General features: G+C 56.2%; 1 protein-coding gene across 1 annotated transcript; it reads right to left on the reverse strand.

The window, feature by feature from the left end:
* Window positions 1-592: 592 nt before the first annotated feature.
* Window positions 593-22,446, reverse strand: LOC133263889 (integrin alpha-X-like). Its single transcript, XM_061443750.1, has 29 exons — window positions 22,398-22,446; window positions 21,594-21,711; window positions 21,417-21,511; window positions 20,509-20,573; window positions 20,297-20,411; window positions 20,074-20,204; window positions 19,128-19,273; window positions 18,880-19,033; window positions 16,950-17,174; window positions 15,085-15,205; window positions 13,714-13,850; window positions 12,735-12,875; window positions 11,380-11,586; window positions 10,238-10,368; window positions 9,720-9,877; window positions 8,707-8,861; window positions 8,489-8,620; window positions 7,331-7,404; window positions 7,099-7,240; window positions 6,288-6,395; window positions 5,766-5,845; window positions 4,978-5,055; window positions 4,595-4,640; window positions 4,403-4,510; window positions 3,127-3,210; window positions 2,553-2,666; window positions 1,739-1,831; window positions 993-1,103; window positions 593-699 (listed from the first exon to the last, which is right to left on the reverse strand). Exons 1-29 carry the CDS (start codon window positions 22,432-22,434, stop codon window positions 637-639), a joined length of 3,369 nt encoding a protein of 1,122 aa, XP_061299734.1. The 5' UTR covers window positions 22,435-22,446; the 3' UTR covers window positions 593-636.
* Between the last annotated feature and the right edge of the window lie 8 nt (window positions 22,447-22,454).

Genomic DNA, 22,454 nt, shown 5'->3' on the forward strand with positions numbered 1-22,454 from the left:
CCCATAGGGACCCTATAGATACCTCATAGAGACCCCATAGAGCCCCTGTCCTGCTGCATAGAGCCCCATAAGGCCCCTATCCCTCCACATAGGGCCCCATAGAACCCCATAGAACCCCATAGAGCCCCATAGAGCCCCATATCCCACCGCATAGAGCCCCATAGGCCCCATATTCTGCCCCATAGTGCCCCATAGGTGCCATATCCTGCCCGTTAGAGCCCATACCCTGCCCCATAGAGACCCATAGGGCCCATGACCTGCCCCATAGAGACCCATAGGCCCCATATCCTGCCCCTTAGCGCCCATATCCTGCCCCATAGAGACCCATAATGCCCATAACCTGCCCCATAGAGCACCATAGGGCCCATATCCCGCCCCATAAAACCCCATAGAGGCTGTATCCTGCCCTTAGAGCCCATATCCTGACCCATAGAGACCCATAGGGCCCATAACCTGCCCCATAGAGCCCCATAGCCCCCATATCCCGCCCCACAGAGCCCCATAGAGGCCACAGCCTGCCCCATAGAGAACCACGGTCTGTATTGAACTCGATGCATTGCCACCGATGTGGGGCAGGATGTGGGGCACTGACTCACTCCCCCCCCCCCAGCCCCATAGCTGCCCCATAGATGGGGTCTATTGGGGGTCCCCCGTGGGGGTCTCCATTAACTCCTTGTAGCGGCGCCGGAAGAAGCCGATCTATGGGGCAGAGATGGGGGGGGGAGGAGGGGTGAGGGTTCTGCCCCATAGAGACCCATAGAGACCTATAGAGTCCCCATAGAGACCCCATAGAGACCCCATGGAGACTCATAGAGACCCATAGGGACCCCATAGCAACCCATAGAGACCCATAGGGACCCATAGGGACCTCGTAGAGACCCATAGAGACCCATAGAGACCCATAGAGACCCATAGGGACCTCGTAGAGACCCATAGAGACCCATAGAGACCCATAGATGGGGCCTGGCCCCTAGGCCTGCCCCATAGCTCACCTTGTAGAGCCCCACGGAGAGCAACGCCAGGAGCAGGAGCCCCACCAGGGACCCCCCCACGATGTGGGGCAGGAGGTTGGGGGGCTCCAAGTGCTCCAGCTCGGTCTGGAGCTGTGGGGCAGAGAGGAGGGGATGTGGGGCTGCCCCATAGAGACCCATAGGGAGCCATAGAGCAACATAGAGACCCATAGAGACCCCATAGAGACCCATAGAGACCCATAGAGACCCCATAGAGACCCATAGACCCTCATAGCCCCACCACACCCCCCCATAGCTCCCCCATAGCAGCCCCATAGCCCCCCTATAGACCCCCATAGACCCTCATAGACCCCCCCATAGCCCCCCCATCGACCCCCATAGACCCCCATAGACCCCCATAGACCCCCATAGACCCCCATAAACCCCCCCATAGCCGCCCCATAGCCCCCCCAGAGACCCCCATAGACCCCCATAGACCCCCCCATAGCCCCCCATCGACCCCCATAGACCCCCATAGACCCCCCCATAGCCGCCCCATAGCCCCCCCATAGCCCCCCATCGACCCCCATAGACCCCCATAGACCCCCCCATAGCCGCCCCATAGCCCCCCCATAGACCCCCATAGACCCCCATAGACCCCCATTCCCCCCCATAGACCCCCATAGACCCCCATTCCCCCCCATAGACCCCCATAGACCTCCATAAACCCCCCCATAGCCCCCCATAGGCCCTCATTGCCCCCTGCCCCATAGCGCTATGGGGCTCACCTGCAGCTCCTGCTGCCCCCCCACGTTCTGGAACTGCCCCACATCGAAGCCCAGCCGGGCCGAGCTCTGCAGCAGCGCCTTGGGGAGCCCCAGCTGGGGGGAGATGGGGGGCAGAGACCCATAGGGACCCCATAGACCCCCATAGACCCCCATAGACCCCCGTAGACCCCCATAGACCCCCCATAGGCCCCTATAGACCCCCATAGCCCCCCCCATAGCCCCCCCATAGGCCCCCCATTGGCCCCCATAGACCCCCCATAGACCCACCATAGCCCCCCCATAGGCCCCCATAGGACCCCATAGACCCCCCATAGACCCCCATAGACCCCCATAGACCCCCATAGTCCCTCCATAGCCCCCCCATAGACCCCCATAGACCCCCATAGACCCCCCATAGACCCCCATAGACCCACCATAGACCCCCATAGACACCCGTAGCCCCCCCATAGGCCCCCATAGACCCCCCATAGACCCCCCATAGACCCCCCATAGACCCCCCATAGGCCCCCATAGACCCCCCATAGACCCCCCATAGACCCCCCATAGACCCTCCATAGGCCCCCATAGACCCCCCATAGACCCCCCATAGACCCCCCCATAGACCCCCATAGGCCCCCATAGACCCTCCATAGACCCCCCCATAGACCCCCATAGCCCCCCCCATAGACCCCCATAGCCCCCCATAGACCCCCATAGCCCCCCCATAGACCCCCATAGCACCCCATAGACCCCCAGAGACCCCCAGAGACCCCCAGAGACCCCCATAGACCCCCCAGAGACCCCCCATAGACCCCCATAGACCCCCATTTCCCACCTCCTTCATCCACCCCATAGCGAGGTCCCCCCCGACCCCAAACCGCAGCACTTGGGGGGGCTCCATGGGGCCCATTTGGCACCGGAACTCCATACACGAGGCCACGGTGCAGTTCTATGGGGCAGAGATGAGGGGCAGAGCTTATGGGGCCCATAGGGATCCACAGGGAGCCATAGAGACCCATAGAGACCCCATAGAGACCCCATAGAGACCCCTTAGAGACACATAGGGGCCCTTAGAGACCCCATAGAGACCCCATAGAGACCCCATAGCCACCCACAGAGACCCCATAGAGACCCATAGAGATCCATAGAGACCCATAAGGACCCCATAGAGACCCATAGAGACCCATAGAGACCCATAGAGACCCCATAGAGACCCATAAGAACCCCATAGAGACCCATAGAGACCCATAGAGACCCCATAGAGACCCATAAGGACCCCATAGAGACCCATAGAGACCCCATAGAGACCCATAAGGACCCCATAGAGACCCATAAGGACCCCATAGAGACCCATAGAGACCCATAGAGACCCCATAGAGACCCCATAGAGCCCCCCCATTGCCTCTCACCACCAGGGGGCGCTGCTGCAGCCTTCGGGTTCCATCTGGGTCTGTTGGGGGGTGCTCGGAGACCTCTTGGCACCGGCTCGGGTCCTATGGGGCAGCCCCATAGGGATGCTCTATGGGGCTCTATGGGGCTCTATGGGGGTCTATGGGGGTCTATGGGGATCTATGGGGGTCTATTGGGGGTCTATGGGGATCTATGGGGGTCTATCGGGGGTCTATGGGGATCTATGGGGGTCTATTGGGGATCTATGGGGGGTCTATGGGGGTCTATTGGGATCTATGGGGGGTCTACGGGGATCTATGGGGGTCTATGGGGGTCTATGGGGGGTCTATGGGGATCTATGAGGCTCTATGGGGGTCTATTGGGGGGTCTATGGGGATCTACGGGGGGTCTATGGGGGGTCTATGGGGGTCTATTGGGGGTCTATGGGGATCTATGGGGGTCTATGGGGGTCTATGGGGGTCTATGGGGATCTATGGGGGGTCTATGGGGGTCTATTGGGGGTCTATGGGGATCTACGGGGGGTCTATGAGGGTCTATGGGGATCTATGGGGGGTCTATGGGGGTCTATGGGGGGTCTATGGGGATCTATGAGGCTCTATGGGGGTCTATGGGGGTCTATTGGGGGGTCTATGGGGATCTGCGGGGGGTCTATGGGGGGTCTATGGGGGTCTATTGGGGGTCTATGGGGATCTATGGGGGTCTACGGGGGTCTATGGGGGGTCTATGGGGGGTCTATGGGGGTCTATGGGGGTCTATGGGGGTCTATGGGGCGTCTATAGGGGGTCTATGGGGGGTCTATGGGGATCTATGGGGGGATATGGGGATCTGTGGGGGGTCTATGGGCGTCTATGGGGGTCTATGGGGCGTCTATAGGGGGTCTATGGGGGGTCTATGGGGATCTATGGGGGGTCTATGGGGATCTATGGGGGGTCTATGGGGGTCTATTGGGGGTCTATGGGGATCTACGGGGGGTCTATGAGGGTCTATGGGGATCTATGGGGGGTCTATGGGGGGTCTATGGGGGTCTATGGGGGGTCTATGGGAGTCTATGGGGGGTCTATGGGGGGTCTATGGGGTGTCTATGGGGGTCTATAGGCGTCTATGGGGGGTCTATGGGCGTCTATGGGGGGTCTATGGGCGTCTATGGGGGTCTATGGGGGGTCTATGGGGGGTCTATGGGGATCTATGGGAGATCTATGGGGGGTCTATGGGGGGATATGGGGATCTATGGGGGGGCTATGGGGCGTCTATGAGGGTCTATAGTGCCGTCCTCACCTGGTTATGGGTCAGCTTCAGCCTGCCCCATAGCAGGGTGTTCCCCAGCGCCGTGGGTACCAGGAAGGTGACGTTGATGGGGAGGCCCCTTTGGCCCCATAACTTCACCTATGGGGCAGAGAAGGGCCTTGAGGGGGGGGCACCATCTCCTGCCCCACACTTATGGGGCTGTGCCCCACACCCGGCTCTCACCTCGTAGTGGTGAATCAATGGGCCTGAAGTGGGGCTGGTGGAGGAGCTGTAGGGCAGAGACAGATGTGGGGCAGGAACATTGGGACCCATGGATGTGGGGCTGGGGTGCATTGGACCCATAGATGTGGGGCTGGGGGCCCGTTGGACCCATAGATGTGAGTCAGGGACATTGGGACCCATAGATGTGGGGCTGGGAACACATTGGACCCATAGATGTGGGGCTGGGGGCACATTGGCCCCATGGATGTGGGGCTGGGGATGTATTGAACCCATAGATGTGGGGTTGGGGGCCCGTTGGACCTGTAGATGTGGGGCTGGGGACACACTGGACCCATAGATGTGGGGCTGGGGGCACACTGGACCCATAGATGTGGGGCTGGTACCTGCTGATGCTCAGGAACACCCCGATCTTCACTGGGACTTGGACGCGTTGCTTGGGGGGCGCCGGTGCCGAAGAGTCACTGGTGGGGGGACATGGGCACCCAATGGGCACCCAATGGGATTAATGGGCACCCAATGGGGTTAATGGCACCCAATGGGGTCAATGGGCACCCAATGGGGTCAATGGCACCCAATGGGGTCAATGGGTGCTCAATGGGGTCAATGGGCACCCAATGGGGTCAATGGGCACCCAATGGGGTCGATGGGCACCCAATGGGGTCAATGGCACCCAATGGGGTCAATGGGCACCCAATGGGGTCGATGGGCACCCAATGGGGTCAATGGCACCCAATGGGGTCAGTGGCACCCAATGGGGTCAATGGGCACCCAATGGGGTCAATGGGCATCCCATGGGGTCAATGGGCACCCAATGGGGTCAATGGCACCCAATGGGGTCAATGGCACCCAATGGGGTCAATGGGCACCCAATGGTCAATGGGCACCCCATGGGGTCGATGGGCACCCAATGGGGTCAATGGCACCCAATGGGGTCAATGGGCACCCAATGGGGTCAATGGGCATCCCATGGGGTCAATGGGCACCCCATGGGGTCGATGGGCACCCAATGGGGTCAATGGCACCCAATGGGGTCAATGGGCACCCAATGGTCAATGGGCATCCCATGGGGTCAATGGGCACCCAGTCGGGTCAATGGGCACCCAATCGGTTCAATGGGCACCCCATGGTCTATGGACTTCGTTGCCCCCCATGGCCATGGGTCCCTGGTCACCTGCTGGCCTTGGCCACCACCTCCAGCACCGGCCCCAGCTTGGCATCAAGGGGCACATCCAAGGTGACGACGAACACGACCTACGGGGACGCCCATAGGGGTGATCTATGGGGTCTGGAGGGCATCTATGGGGGGGTTGTGGGATGAAATGGCGGTCCTATGGGGTCTGGAGGGCATCTATAGGGGGTGTATGGTGTTAAATGGGGTTCTATGGGGTCTGGAGGGCATCTATAGGGGGTGTATGGTGTTAAATGGGGTTCTATGGGGTCTTGAGGGCATCTGTAGGGGGTTTATGGGGTTCAATGGGGGTTCTATGGGGTCTTGAAGGCATCTGTAGGGGGTTTATGGGGTTAAATGGGGGTTCTATGGGGTCTTGAAGGCATCTGTAGGGGGTTTATGGGGTTAAATGGGGGTTCTATGGGGTCTTGAGGGCACCTAGAGGGGGTCCAGGTCCCCACATGTTTTGCTGTGGGGCTGGACCCCCCCGATCCCCCCCCCCATGGCCACCCCATAGGGCCCCACCTGGGCTCCATGGGGCAGGAGGGGGGGGTTGAGGATGCAGAAGGTTCTGCGGAGGGGCTCCGATGCCGGCTCCGAATGGCACCGCAGGGACATGGAGCTCCTGGAGGCCTGCAATAGGAACAGGGGGGTCGAAAGGGGGCTCTATGGGGTCTGGAGGGCATCTATAGGGGGTTTATGGGGTTAAATGGGGGTTCTATGGGGTCTTGAGGGCATCTATAGGGGGTTATGGGGTTAAATGGGTTCTCTATGGGGTCTTGAAGGCATCTATAGGGGGTTTATGGGGTTAAATGGGTTTTCTATGGGGTCTTGAAGGCATCTATAGGGGATTATGGGGTTAAATGGGTTCTCTATGGGGTCTTGAAGGCATCTATAGGGGTTTTATGGGGTTAAATGGGGGTTCTATGGGGTCTTGAAGGCATCTATAGGGGGTTTATGGGGTTAAATGGGGGTTCTATGGGGTCTTGAGGGCATCTATAGGGGGTTTATGGGGTTAAATGGGGGTTCTATGGGGTCTTGAAGGCATCTAGAGGGGGTTTATGGGGTTAAAGGGGGGTTCTATGGGGTCTTGAAGGGATCTATAGGAGGTTATGGGGTTAAATGGGTTTTCTATGGGGTCTTGAAGGCATCTATAGGAGGTTATGGGGTTAAATGGGTTTTCTATGGGGTCTTGAAGGGATCTATAGGAGGTTATGAGGTTAAATGGGTTCTCTATGGGGTCTTGAAGGCATCTATAGGGGGTTTATGGGGTTAAATGGGGGTTCTATGGGGTCTTGAAGGCATCTATAGGGTGTTCTATGGGGTCAGGAGGTACCTGGAGCACCAGAACCCTGCGGTAGGACAGGGCAGGATGGTGCTGGAGCTCCACCATGGCCCCAGGAGAGCTCTCCCCATGGTTCCTCAGGGTCAGGACCACGTCCACCCCATCGTTGACCCCCAAAACCAGCATCTCCAGCCTATAGGGTTGGTTGTGGGGTGATGGAATATGGGGGGGGGGATACATAGACATGATGTGGGGCTGCCCCATAGAGGGGGGTGGGACCTACCCTGAGATGTTGAGGGAGAGATGGAGGTCGTCAACGCAGACGTCGTCAGGGCCGCAGTTGAGGTTGAAGGGGAGCTTGGAGGTACCAGGTCCATGGGTCCATTGCCCCCCCATTGCCCCCCATTGCCCCCCATTGACCACCCATTGACCAACCGTTGACCACCCATTGACCAACCATTGACCCCATTGGCCACCCATTGACCACCCATTGACCAACCGTTGATCACCCATTCCCCACCCATTGACCACCCATTGGCCACCCATTGACCAACCATTGACCACCTATTGACCACCCATTGATCACCCATTCCCCACCCATTGACCACCATTGACCATCCATTGATCACCCATTGACCAACCATTGACCCCATTGGCCACCCATTGACCACCCATTGATTGCCCATTGACCACCCATTGGCCACCCATTGACCAACCATTGACCACCCATTGACCATCATTTCCCACCCATTGACCACCCATTGACCACCCATTGATCACCCATTCCCCACCCATTGACCACCCATTCCCCACCCATTGGCCACCCATTGACCAACCATTGACCACCCATTGACCACCCATTGGCCACCCATTGACCACCCATTCCCCACCCATTGACCACCCATTGACCACCCATTGATCACCCATTCCCCACCCATTGACCACCCATTCCCCACCCATTGACCACCCATTGACCACCCATTGATCACCCATTCCCCACCCATTGACCACCCATTCCCCACCCATTGACCACCCATTGATCACCCATTGACCACCCATTCCCCACCCATTGACCACCCATTGACCACCCATTGATCACCCATTCCCCACCCATTGACCACCCATTCCCCACCCATTGACCACCCATTGATCACCCATTGACCACCCATTCCCCACCCATTGACCACCCATTGGCCACCCATTGACCACCCATTCCCCACCCATTGACCACCCATTGACCACCCATTCCCCACCCATTGACCACCCATTGGCCACCCATTGATCAACCATTGACCACCTATTGACCACCCATTGATCACCCATTCCCCACCCATTGACCACCATTGACCACCCATTGGCCACCCATTGACCAACCATTGACCTCCCATTGCCCACCCATTGCCCACCCATTGCCCCCCCCATTGCCCCCCCATTGCCCCACCTTGCCCTCGGCCACCGTCTCCGTGTCCCCACTCAAGCCAGGCCGGAGCCCCCCGGCCACCTCCAAGGGTTCTCCAATGGCCTCATAGCCCAACCTCAACAGCACCGGCGTCACCGTGTCCCTCGGACACCCCTGCACGCATGGACACCCCCATTGACCCCCATTGCCTCCATGGGGCTGCCCCATAACTCCCCCCCCCCTCCTTCCCAAGGACCCACCACCAAGGCTATGGGGTAGGTCCTGCACTGTTGGCCAAGCCCCAGTTGGATGCTCCCATTGAGGACGTCGGCGCCGGCAACAAAGATGGCGCGGGCCACGGTCCTCCCGGGGTCCAGGGCTGCCCGGTACCGCAGCCTGGTGGCCACTTGGCTTCCTATGGGGAGAAGAGGGGGGGATGAAGGCATCTGGATGGGGGTTTGGAGGGTTATGGTTATGGTTAGGGTTAGGGTTAGGGTTAGGGTTGGGGTTGGGGTAAGGTTTAGGGTTATGGTTATGGTTATGGTTAGTGTTAGGGTTAGGGTTATGGTTAGGGTTAGGTTTAGGGTTATGGTTATGGTTAGTGTTAGGGTTAGGGTTATGGTTAGGGTTAGGTTTATGGTTAGGGTTAGGGTTAGGGTTAGATTTAGGGTTAGGGTTAGGGTTATGGTTCGGGTTAGGGTTGGGGTTGGGGTTATGGTTATGGTTAGGGTTATGGTTAGGGTTAGGTTTAGGGTTAGGGGTAGGGTTATGGTTATGGTCAGGGTTAGGGTTAGGTTTAGGGTTATGGTTATGGTTAGGTTTTGGTGTAGGGTTAGGCATAGGATTAGGGTTATGGTTAGGGTTAGTGTTAGTTTTAAGGTTACGGTTCTGGTTAGGGATCTGGTTTGGGTTAGGGTTCGGTTTAGGGTTAGGTTTGGGGTTGGGGTTATGGTTATGGTTAGGTTTAGGGTTAGCGTTATGGTTAGGGTTAGGATTAGGGTTAGGTTTATGGTTAAGGTTATGGTTAGGGTTAGCGTTAGGTTTAGATGTTAGGGTTAGGGTTAGGGTTAGTGTTAGGGTTAGGGTTAGGTTTAGGATTAGGGTTAGGGTTAGTGTTAGGATTAGGGTTATGGGTATGGTTAGGTTTATGGTTAGGGGTTTGGGTTATGGTTATGGTTAAGGTTTGGGTTAGGGTTATGGTTAGGATAGGGTTAATGTTAAGGTTATGGTTATGGTTATTGTTAGTGTGCGTTGATGTCCATTTGGGGCTCACCGAATCTATCCGGGGTCTTCTTGGAGGTCCGGAAGCAGATCCTGGCCTTGGCCACCTCCCTATGGGGCTGCTCCTCCTCTTGGCAGCCCAAGGAGGACACCGGGATCTGGGGGGGCTCGAAGGTCACCAGGACCTTGATCTTGAGGAGGGGGCGGGACCTGGTGGGGTTGGGGGCGTGGTCACCTTGGGGGTGGTCGTTATGGGGTTGGTTGCCATGGGGTTGGTCACTGTGGTGATAGTGATGGTCGCCATGGGGATGGGGATGGTGATGGTCACCATAGGGATGGTCACCATGGGATGGGGATGGTCACCATGGTGATGGTTGCCATGGGGATGGGGATGGTGATGGTCACCCTGGGATGGGGATGATGATGGTCACCATGGGATGGGGATGATGATGGTCACCATGGGATGGGGATGATGATGGTCACCATGGGATGGGGATGATGATGGTCACCATGGAATGGGGATGATGATGGTCACCATGGTGATGGTCGCCATGGGGATGGGGTTGGTACCTGAGGAGCAGGACCTGGCCGTGGGCCCCGATGGCCACATCCGGTAGGTTGTCCCCGCTCAGGTCCCGCCCCCCGCTCAGCGCCTGCCCGAAGTGGTGTGGGGACGAGGGGAAGGAGGAGCCGGCGATGCGCTGTGGGGACAAGGGGATCCAATGGGGCGCAATGGGGCACAATGGGATCCAATGGATGCAGTGGGGCACAATGGGATCCAATGGATGCAGTGGGGCACAATGGGATCCAATGGACGCAGTGGGGCACAATGGGATCCAATGGATGCAGTGGGGCACAATGGGATCCAACGGATGGAATTGGACACAATGGAATCCAATGGATGGAATGGGACACAATGGGGCACAACGGGATCCAATGGGACACAATGGATACAATGGGGCACAATGGGGCACAATGGGATCCAATGGGACACAATGGATGCAACGGGGCACAATGGGGCACAACGGGATCCAATGGGACACAATGGATACAATGGGGCACAATGGGGCACAATGGGATCCAATGGGACACAATGGATACAACGGGGCACAATGGGGCACAACGGGATCCAATGGGACACAATGGATGCAACGGGGCACAATGGGGCACAACGGGATCCAATGGGACACAATGGATACAATGGGGCACAATGGGGCACAATGGGATCCAATGGGACACAATGGATACAACGGGGCACAATGGGGCACAACGGGATCCAATGGGACACAATGGATGCAACGGGGCACAATGGGGCACAACGGGATCCAATGGGACACAATGGATACAACGGGGCACAATGGGGCACAATGGGTTCCAATGGGATCCAATGGATACAATGGGGCACAATGGGATCCAATGGATGCAATGGGGCACAATGGGATCCAACGGGACACAATGGACCCAATGGGGCACAATGGGATCCAATGGAGGACAATGGCAGCCAATGGGGGACAATGGATATCCCCCCATAGACATCCCATAGACACCCTGTAGATTCGTGTCTCCCTACCCCATATCCCATACCCCATATAGCCCATATTCCCTATATCCAATATACCCCATACCCCCCATACCCCCTACACCCCCCATACCCCCCATACGCCCCATACCCCCCATAGCCCCCATACCCCCCCCATTCCCTATGCCCATACCTGGCTGTACTCCTGTCTCACCCCACTGCTGTGCCCCCGGAAGACGTAGACGGCTCCGCCCCCCAGCTCCTCCATGGGGGCCCCCACGGCCACCTCGGGCCACCCATCCCCATCCACGTCCCCCAGTGGGGCCAGGCTGGACCCAAAGCGCCCCAAAGGGTGCCCGGCCTGGCCCCGCAGGGAGCCCTGGCAATGGAGGTGCCCCCCCTATAGGTACATGGGGGGTGGGAGGGGACAGGGGGTGGCATGGTGGTCAATGGGGGTGGATATGGGGTGAGGGGGGGCTCATCTATGGGGTGAGGGGGAGCTCATCTATGGGGTGGCATGGTGGTCAATGGGGGTGGAGATGGGGTGAGGGGGGGCTCATCTGTGGGGTGAGGGGGAGCTCATCTATGGGGTGACATGGAGGTCAAAGGGGGTGGATATGGGGTGAGGGGGGCTCATCTATGGGGTGAGGGGGAGCTCATCTATGGGGTGGCATGGTGGTCAATGGGGGTGGATATGGGGTGAGGGGGGGCTCATCTATGGGGTGAGGGGGAGCTCATCTATGGGGTGACATGGAGGTCAATGGGGGTGGAGATGGGGTGAGGGGGAGCTCATCTATGGGGTGAGGGGGAGCTCATCTATGGGGTGAGGGGGAGCTCATCTATGGGGTGACATGGAGGTCAAAGGGGGTGGATATGGGGTGAGGGGGGGCTCATCTATGGGGTGAGGGGGAGCTCATCTATGGGGTGACATGGAGGTCAAAGGGGGTGGATATGGGGTGAGGGGGGGCTCATCTATGGGGTGAGGGGGAGCTCATCTATGGGGTGACATGGAGGTCAATGGGGGTGGAGATGGGGTGAGGGGGAGCTCATCTGTGGGGTGAGGGGGAGCTCATCTATGGGGTGACATGGAGGTCAAAGGGGGTGAGATGGGCTGAGGGGGGGCTCATCTATGGGGTGAGGGGGAGCTCATCTATGGGGTGACAGAGAGCTCATCTATGGGGTGAGAGGGACTTCAATGGGGTCATCTATGGGGTGATAGGGAGCTCAATGGGGGCATCTATGGGGTGAGGGGGAGCTCATCTATGGGGTGATATGGAGCTCATCTATGGGTGATGGGGACGTCAATGGGGCCATCTATGGGGTGATATAGAGCTCATCTGTGGGGTGATATGGGGCTCATCTATGGGGTGATATGGGGCTCATCTATGGGGTGATGGGGAGCTCATCAATGGGGTGATGGGGGGCTCATCTATGGGGTGATGGGGGGCTCATCTATGGGGTGATGGGGAGATCATCTATGGGGTGATGGGGAGCTCATCTATGGGGTGAGATGGAGCTCAATGGGTCCATCTATGGGGTGGGACCCACCTTGGTCCGGAGGCTGCAGACGACCACGCGGCCGCCGCTGTTGGCCCCATAGAACATGGGGGCTCCCACCAGCACCACGTTGTCCAGCCCATCCCCATCGGGGTCTAGGGAGCAGAGGGAGGCCCCAAAGTAGGAGCCCACCTATGGGGGAGGGAGGAGATGTGGGGCTGCCCCATAGCGGGGGCATCAAGCAAGACCCATAGGTCAAGCAAGACCCATAGATCACCCAAGACCCATAGATCAACCAAGACCCATTCATCACCCAAGACCCATAGATCAACCAAGACCCATCCATCACCCAAGACCCATAGATCACCCAAGACCCATAGATCAACCAAGACTGATAGATCACCCAAGACCCATAGATCAACCAAGACCCATAGATCACCCAAGACCCATCCATCACCCAAGACCCATCCATCACCCAAGACCCATAGATCACCCAAGACCCATAGATCAACCAAGACCCATAGATCACCCAAGACCCATCCATCACCCAAGACCCATCCATCACCCAAGACCCATAGATCACCCAAGACCCATAGATCAACCAAGACCCATAGATCACCCAAGACCCATAGATCACCCAAGACCCATCCATCACCCAAGACCCATCGATCACCCAAGACCCATAGATCACCCAAGACCCATAGATCAACCAAGACCCATAGATCACCCAAGACCCATAGATCAACCAAGACCCATCCATCACCCAAGACCCATTGATCACCCAAGACCCATAGATCAACCAAGACCAATAGATCACCCAAGACCCATAGATCACCCAAGACCCATAGATCAACCAAGACCCATCCATCACCCAAGACCCATCGATCACCCAAGACCCATAGATCAACCAAGACCGATAGATCACCCAAGACCCATAGATCACCCAAGACCCATAGATCACCCAAGACCCATCCATCACCCCCCATGTCCCCCCCTACCCCTGATGCGCCCCATAACCACGTCTCTTCACCTGTGTCCCCATGGCCTGGCCCAGCACCTCCCCGCTATGGGGCTGGAGCAGGAGGACGCGGCCAACGTGGTTGGACCGGGGGGCCCCGAGCGCCAGCGCCCGGCCCCATGGAAGAGACAGGGGCTCCATCACGTACCCTATGGCACAAGGGACCCCATTGGTCATCATGGGACATCGATGACGTCATTGGTCACCATGGGACATTGACGATCCCATTGGTCATCATGGGACATCGATGACGTCATTAATCATCATGGGATATCGATGACGTCATTGGTCACCATGGGGACATCGACGACCCCATTGGTCATCATGGGACATCGATGACGTCATTGGTCACCATGGGGACATCAAGAACCCCATTGGTCATCATGGGACATCGATGATGTCATTGGTCACCATGGGGACATCAATGATGTCATCAATCATCATGGGACATCGATGACGTCATTGGTCACCATGGGGACATCGATGACGTCATTGGTCATCATGGGACATTGATGACGTCATTGGTCACCATGGGGACATCGACGACGTCATTGGTCATCATGGGACGTCGATGACGTCATTGGTCATCATGGGACATCGATGGCGTCATTGGTCATCATGGGACGTCGATGACGTCATTGGTCACCATGGGGACATCAAGAACCCCATTGGTCATCATGGGACATCGATGACGTCATTGGTCACCATGGGGACATCAAGAACCCCATTGGTCATCATGGGACATCGATGATGTCATTGGTCACCATGGGGACATCGATGACGTCATTGGTCATCATGGGACATCGATGACGTCATTGGTCATCATGGGACATTGACGATCCCATTGGTCATCATGGGACATCGATGACGTCATTGGTCACCATGGGACATTGACGATCCCATTGGTCATCATGGGACATCGATGACGTCATTGGTCATCATGGGACATCGATGATGTCATTGGTCACCATGGGGACATCGATGACGTCATTAATCATCATGGGACATCGATGACGTCATTGGTCACCATGGGGACATCAAGAACCCCATTGGTCATCATGGGACATCGATGATGTCATTGGTCACCATGGGGACATCAATGATGTCATCAATCATCATGGGACATCGATGACGTCATTGGTCACCATGGGGACATCAAGAACCCCATTGGTTATCATGGGACATTGATGACGTCATTGGTCACCATGGGGACATCAAGAACCCCATTGGTCACCATGGGGACATCGATGACGTCATTGGTCATCATGGGGACATCGATGACCCCATTGGTCCTCATGGGGACCCCAATGTCTCCCATAGACCCCATGAGGCCCCCAAGGCCCCCAGGGCTGCCCCACACGGTGCCTGTGGGGGGGTCCTCACCCAGGTAGGAATCACTGGGGACCCCAGAGGCGTTGAGGAACGCGGCTGCCCCATTGGCCCCATAGGAAAAGGCGCCTCCGGCCCAGGAGTAGGCACCCACAGCACCCAGGATGGGTCCATCCTGCGCCATGGGGGGGACATAGGGTCACACCATGGGGATACCATGGGGATGCGATGGGGATGCTATGGGGTTGCTATAGGGATGCGATGGGGATGCTATGGGGATGCTATGGGGTTGCTATGGGGATCTATGGGGTTGCTATAGGGATGCGATGGGGATCTATGGGGATGCTATGGGGATGCGATGGGGATGCGATGGGGATGCTATGGGGTTGCTATAGGGATGCGATGGGGATGCTATGGGGATGCTATGGGGATTCGATGGGGATCTATGGGGTTGCTATAGGGATTCTATGGGGATCTATGGGGATGCTATGGGGATGCGATGGGGATGCTATGGGGATGCTATGGGGTTGCTATAGGGATGCGATGGGGTTGCTATGGGGATGCTATGGGGTTGCTATAGGGATGCGATGGGGTTGCTATGGGGATGCTATGGGGATGCGATGGGGATGCTATGGGGATGCTATAGGGATTCTATGGGGATGCTATGGGGATGCTATGGGGATGCGATGGGGATGCTATGGGGATGCTATAGGGATTCTATGGGGATGCTATGGGGATGCTATGGGGATGCTATAGGGATTCTATAGGGACGCTATGGGGATGCTATGGGGATGCTATAGGGATTCTATGGGGATGCTATGGGGATTCTATGGGGATCTATGGGGATGCTGTGGGAATGCTATGGGGATGCTATGGGGATGCTCTGGGGACACCACAGGGACACCATAGGAATACCATAGGGATAATATAGGGACATTATAGGGGTACTCTAGGGATCCCATAGGGATACTATAGGGATACTATAGGGATACTATAGGGATACCATAAGGATATTATAGGGGTACTATAGGGATACCATAGGGATAATATAGGGATACCATAGGGATATTATAGGGGTACTATAGGGATACCATAGGGATAATATAGGGATACTCTAGGAACATTATAGGGATACTATAGAGATACCATAGGGATACTATAGGGATACCATAGGGATACTATAGGGATACTATAGGAGTACTATAGGGATACTATAGGGGTACCATAGGGATACTATAGGGATACCATAGGGGTACTATAGGGATACCATTGGGATAATATAGGGATACTATCGGGATACCATAGGGATACTATAGGGATACTATAGGGGTACTATAGGGATACTATAGGGATACCATAGGGGTACTATAGGGATACCATTGGGATAATATAGGGATACCATAGGGATACTAAAGGGATACCATAGGGGTACTATAGGGATACCATTGGGATAATATAGGGATACTATAGGGATACCATAGGGATACTATAGGGATACTATAGGGGTACTATAGGGATACTATAGGGATACCATAGGGGTACTATAGGGATACCATTGGGATAATATAGGGATACCATAGGGATACTAAAGGGATACCATAGGGGTACTATAGGGATACCATTGGGATAATATAGGGATACCATAGGGATACTAAAGGGATACCATAGGGGTACTATAGGGATACCATTGGGATAATATAGGGATACTATAGGGATACCATAGGGATACTATAGGGATACTATAGGGGTACTATAGGGATACTATAGGGGTACTATATGGATACTATAGGGATACTATAGGGATACTATAGGGGTACTATATGGATACTATAGGGATAATATAGGGATACTCTAGGGACATTATAGGGATAATCTAGGGATCCTCTGGGGCTCCTCTGGGGATCCTCTGGGGCCCAGACCGGGGTGAGGAGGGCGCTGAAGCCCTCCTGGGCCATCTCGAGCTGGAAGGCGCTGGCGTGGGCGGTGGCGGTGCCCTCGAGGGAGAAGATCCGGTCCTGGAGCTGGCTCTGGATGCCCCGGAGGGCCTCGAAGTTGTCGACGCGGAAGACGTGGTCCTCGGGGGGCCGGGAGGCGATGGACTGGAGCTCGGCCACGGCCGCTGGGAGGTGGAAGGCGCTGCCCACCTGGAAGGGATGGGGAGGGATGGAAGAGGGATGGATGGATGATGGATGATGGATGATGGATGATGGATGGATGATGGATGGATGATGATGGATGATGGATGGATGGATGATGATGGATGATGATGGATGGATGATGGATGGATGATGGATTATGGATGATGATGGATGATGATGGATGATGATGGATGGATGATGATGGATGGATGATGATGGATGATGATGGATGGATGATGGATGGATGATGATGGATGATGATGGATGATGGATGATGGATGATGGATGGATGATGGATGGATGGATGATGGATGGATGATGGATGATGGATGGATGATGGATGATGGATGGATGATGGATGGATGGATGATGGATGATGGATGATGGTTGATGGATGGATGGATGATGGATGGATGGATGATGGATGATGGATGGATGATGGATGGATGATGGATGATGGATGGATGATGGATGATGGATGATGGATGATGATGGATGATGGATGGATGATGGATGATGGATGATGGATGATGGATGGATGATGGATGGATGATGGATGATGGATGGATGATGGATGATGGATGGATGATGGATGATGGATGATGGATGATGGATGATGGATGGATGATGGATGGATGATGGATGGATGATGGATGATGGATGATGGATGGATGATGGATGGATGATGGATGATGGATGGATGATGGATGATGGATGATGATGGATGGATGATGGATGATGGATGATGGATGATGATGGATGGATGATGGATGATGGATGGATGATGATGGATGATGGATGATGATGGATGGATGATGGATGATGGATGGATGATGGATGATGATGGATGGATGATGGATGATGGATGATGGATGGATGATGGATGGATGATGATGGATGGATGATGGATGGATGATGGATGATGGATGGATGATGGATGATGGATGGATGATGGATGATGGATGGATGATGGATGATGATGGATGATGGATGGATGATGATGGATGATGGATGATGGATGATGATGGATGGATGATGGATGATGGATGATGGATGATGATGGATGGATGATGGATGATGATGGATGATGGATGATGGATGGATGATGGATGGATGATGATGGATGGATGATGGATGGATGATGGATGATGGATGGATGATGGATGATGGATGGATGATGGATGATGGATGGATGATGGATGATGATGGATGATGGATGGATGATGATGGATGATGGATGATGGATGATGATGGATGATGATGGATGGATGATGATGGATGGATGATGATGGATGGATGATGGATGGATGATGGATGATGGATGGATGATGGATGGATGATGGATGATGGATGGATGATGGATGGATGGATGATGGATGATGGATGATGGATGATGATGGATGGATGATGATGGATGGATGATGATGGATGGATGATGGATGGATGATGGATGGATGATGGATGATGGATGGATGATGGATGGATGATGGATGATGGATGGATGATGGATGATGGATGATGTATGGATGATGGATGGATGATGGATGGATGATGGATGATGGATGGATGATGGATGGATGATGGATGATGATGGATGATGGATGGATGATGATGGATGATGGATGATGGATGATGATGGATGATGATGGATGGATGACGATGGATGTATGGATGCATGGATGCATGGATGCATGGATGCTGGCTCCCTCACCCCAATGGCGTAGCGCGTCACCCCCATCCTCTCGGCCAATGGGATGACGTCCTCATATTCCATCCTATCATCGAACTTCCTCCCATCCGTCACCACGATCAGCACCTTGGTGGCATCTTCCCGGGCTCCCCTCCCCGCTGTGAACATCTGGGTCCTGCCCCATAGAAGCCCCATAGCACCCTATGGGTCACGCTTAGACGTAGTTATGGGGTCTATGGGAGGGGTGGGGGGGCATATGGGGCACTCACAGCGCGGTCCAGATGGCAGTGGCCGTATGGGTGGACCCCCTGAGCTGCTGGACCTTCCCCACAAGTGCTATGGGGTCCGGGGCGCTCCGGAAGGTGTTGAAGTCAAAGTGCGGGAGGACGATGCTGGAGAACTGGGAGAGGGCAAACTGGGGGGGGGGGGAGACAAAGAAAGGGGACAATGTGGGGTGAAGGCCATGGGGCAATGGGATGGGGATGTGGGGCAATGATGGAAGAGGAACCCGTTGAGTCGGTAGAAGAGGAGCCCATTGAATCGATGGAAGGGGAACCCATTGAGTCGATGGAAGAGGAAACCCATTGAGTCGATGGAAGGGGAACCCATTGAGTCGATGGAAGAGGAGCCCATTGAGTCGATGGAAGAGGAACCCATTGAGTCGATGGAAGAGGAGCCCATTGAGTCGATAGAAGAGGACCCCATTTAGTCAATGGAAGGGGAACCCATTGAGTAGATGGAAGAGGAACCCATTGAGTTGATAGAAGAGGAGCCCATTGAGTCGATGGAAGAGGAACCCATTGAGTCAATGGAAGGGGAACCCATTGAGTCGATGGAAGAGGAACCCATTGAGTCGATGGAAGGGGAACCCATTGAGTCGATGGAAGAGGAGCCCATTGAGTCGATGGAAGAGGAACCCATTGAGTCGATGGAAGGGGAACCCATTGAGTAGATGGAAGAGGAACCCATTGAGTCGATGGAAGGTAGCCCATTGAGTCGATGGAAGAGAAACCCATTGAGTTGATGGAAGGGGAGCCCATTGAGTCGATAGAAGAGGAGCCCATTGAGTCGATGGAAGAGGAACCCATTGAGTCAATGGAAGGGGAACCCATTGAGTCGATGGAAGAGGAGCCCATTGAGTCAATAGAACCCAAGCCATCGCCATTGAGCTCCAATGGTGGGAACCCCATGGAGATGCCACCTCCATGGGGGTACCTGCGTGTCGGTGCCCTTGAAGTGCTTCATGACCTCCCCAATGAAGGTCTTCATGGTCTGGAATTCCTTGGCCTTGATGCTTCCGGAGCCATCCATGAGGAGAGCCACGTCCGTGGCGCGCTTGGGACACTCTATGGGGCAGGCGTATGGGGACAACCGAGCCATGTGTGGGGGGAGGTGGGTCCCTATGGGGCCAATGGGGCCGCTATGGGGAGCCCCATACCTGGTTGGGTCATTGGGATGAGCTGGAGCTGCTGGAGGTTGGTGTCCAGGAGGGCGCAGAAGCCATTGAGGTGGATGTTCTCCCCACAAGTGTGGGGCAGCGTGGGGCCACAGGCCTATGGGGGGGGGCGCATAGAGACCCACTGGGGGGGTGAAACCTCCTTGATGGCCCCATAGGAACCCATTGGAGATGCCATCTCCAACCCAACTCACCAGGGCCCCCTTGTTCCCAGCGCTCAAGGCCAACCCCAAGGATGCGTTGACGGCACCGGGAGGTCCTAAGAGATGGATTGGTCACTTATGGGGTGGAGGAGGTCACTTATGGGGTGGAGGAGGTCACTTATGGGGGGGAGGAGGTCACTTATGGGGGGGAGGAGGTCACTTACGGGGTGTGGGGGAGGTCACTTATGGGGTGGAGGAGGTCACTTATGGGGTGGAGGAGGTCACTTATGGGGTGTGGGGGAGGTCACTTATGGGGTGGAAGAGGTCACTTATGGGGGGGAGGAGGTCACTTACGGGGTGTGGGGGAGGTCACTTATGGGGTGGAGGAGGTCACTTATGGGGTGTGGGGGAGGTCACTTATGGGGTGGAGGAGGTCACTTATGGGGTGGGGTAGGTGATTTATGGGGTGTGGGGGAGGTCACTTATGGGGTGTGGGGGAGGTGACTTATGGGGTGTGGGGGAGGTCACTTATGGGGTGGGGGAGGTCACTTATGGGGTGTGGGGAAGGTCACTTATGGGGTGTGGGGGAGGTGACTTATGGGGTGGGGGAGGTGACTTATGGGGTGTGGGGGAGCTCACATGGGGTGGAGGAGGTCACTTAGGGGGTGGGAGAGGTGACTTATGGGGTGTGGGGGAGCTCACATGGGGTGGAGGAGGTCACTTATAGGGTGTGGAGGAGGTTACTTATGGGGTGTGGGGAGGTCACTTATGGGGTGGAGGAGGTCACATATGGGGTGTGGGGAGGTCACTTATGGGGTGTGGGGAAGGTCACTTATGGGGTGTGGGGAAGGTCACTTATGGGGTGTGGGGAAGGTCACTTATGGGGTGTGGAGGTCACTTATGGGGTGTGGGGCAGGTCACTTATGGGGCATGGCTGGGGTCACTTATGGGGCGCTCACCCCTAATGGGCACCTCTTGGCACGTCCCGGTGCGGTACCGGCACCGATGGATGCTCCCTCTTGCGCCGCGCTCCAATGGGGCCCCTACCAGGAGCCTATGGGGCAGGTTCATGGTGTATGGGGGGCACTTGTGGGTCGCCAGCCCCATAAGTGTGGGGTGAACACCCCCCCCTTTACCATCCATCGTCGCTGGTGCCGAACTGGGCCACGGCGTGGCCGAAGGCCCCATTGGGGTCGCCGCGGAAGACGAGCGCCGCGTCCACGTCCACCATGGAGCAGCGGCTGTGGGGCAGCGCTGTGGGGTTGGGGGGGGTCAATGGGGCAGCCAATGGGGGAGGAGACACCCCCCCCACACCCCCTCCCAGCAGCCAATGGGGGAGGTTGGGGGGATCCCTGTTAGCCAATGAGGGGGGAGCCCCCCATCAGGCAATGGGGTGGGAGACCCTCATCAGCCAATGAGAGAGGTTGGGGGGATCCCTGACAGCCAATGAGGGAGGGGAGAGACCCCAACCCCAGCAGCCAATAGGGGAGGGTTTGGGGGATCCCTGTTAGCCAATGAGGGAGGGGAAAGACCCCAACCACAGCAGCCAATGGGGGAGGTTGGGGGGATCCCCGACAGCCAATGAGGGAGGGGAGAGACCCCAACCCCACAGCAACCAATGGGGGAGGTTGGGGGGATCCCCGACAGCCAATGAGGGGGAAGACCCCCATCAGCCAATGGGGGATGTTGGGGTGCCCCCAGCACCCAATGGGGGGCCATTGATGACCCCAGCACCCAATTGGGGGGCCATTGATGACCCCAGCACCCAATGGGGTGCCATTGATGACCCCAGCACCCAATGGGGTGCCATTGATGACCCCCATCACCCAATGGGGGGGGCCACTGATGACCCCAGCACCCAATGGGGGGGCCATTGGGGTGCCCCCCAGCACCCAAAAGTGGGGCTGTCCCCCCCCCCCCCAACCCCCTTTGCCACCTACCAGCACCCAAGAGGACGAGCAGCACCCATGGGTCCATGGCACCCCCTTGTGAAGCCG

The sequence above is a fragment of the Pezoporus flaviventris genome, unplaced genomic scaffold (genome assembly GCF_033815535.1).
Source record: "Pezoporus flaviventris isolate CSIRO_AGI_PZ_B2104156 unplaced genomic scaffold, CSIRO_AGI_Pfla_v1 ptg000512l, whole genome shotgun sequence".
NCBI lineage: Eukaryota > Metazoa > Chordata > Aves > Psittaciformes > Psittacidae > Pezoporus > Pezoporus flaviventris.

What these genes read in the sequence shown, in the direction of transcription:
- LOC133263889 (XM_061443750.1), bottom strand. Translation starts at nt 22,434, where the DNA reads ATGGACCCATGGGTGCTGCTCGTCCTCTTGGGTGCTG. An exon ending in GGCACCAGCGACGATGGATG is followed by an intron (nt 21,512 to 21,593) that starts GTAAAGGGGGGG and finishes CCTGCCCCATAG; the next exon opens with GCTCCTGGTAGGGGCCCCAT. An exon ending in CATCCCAATGACCCAACCAG is followed by an intron (nt 20,205 to 20,296) that starts GTATGGGGCTCC and finishes CCTGCCCCATAG; the next exon opens with AGTGTCCCAAGCGCGCCACG.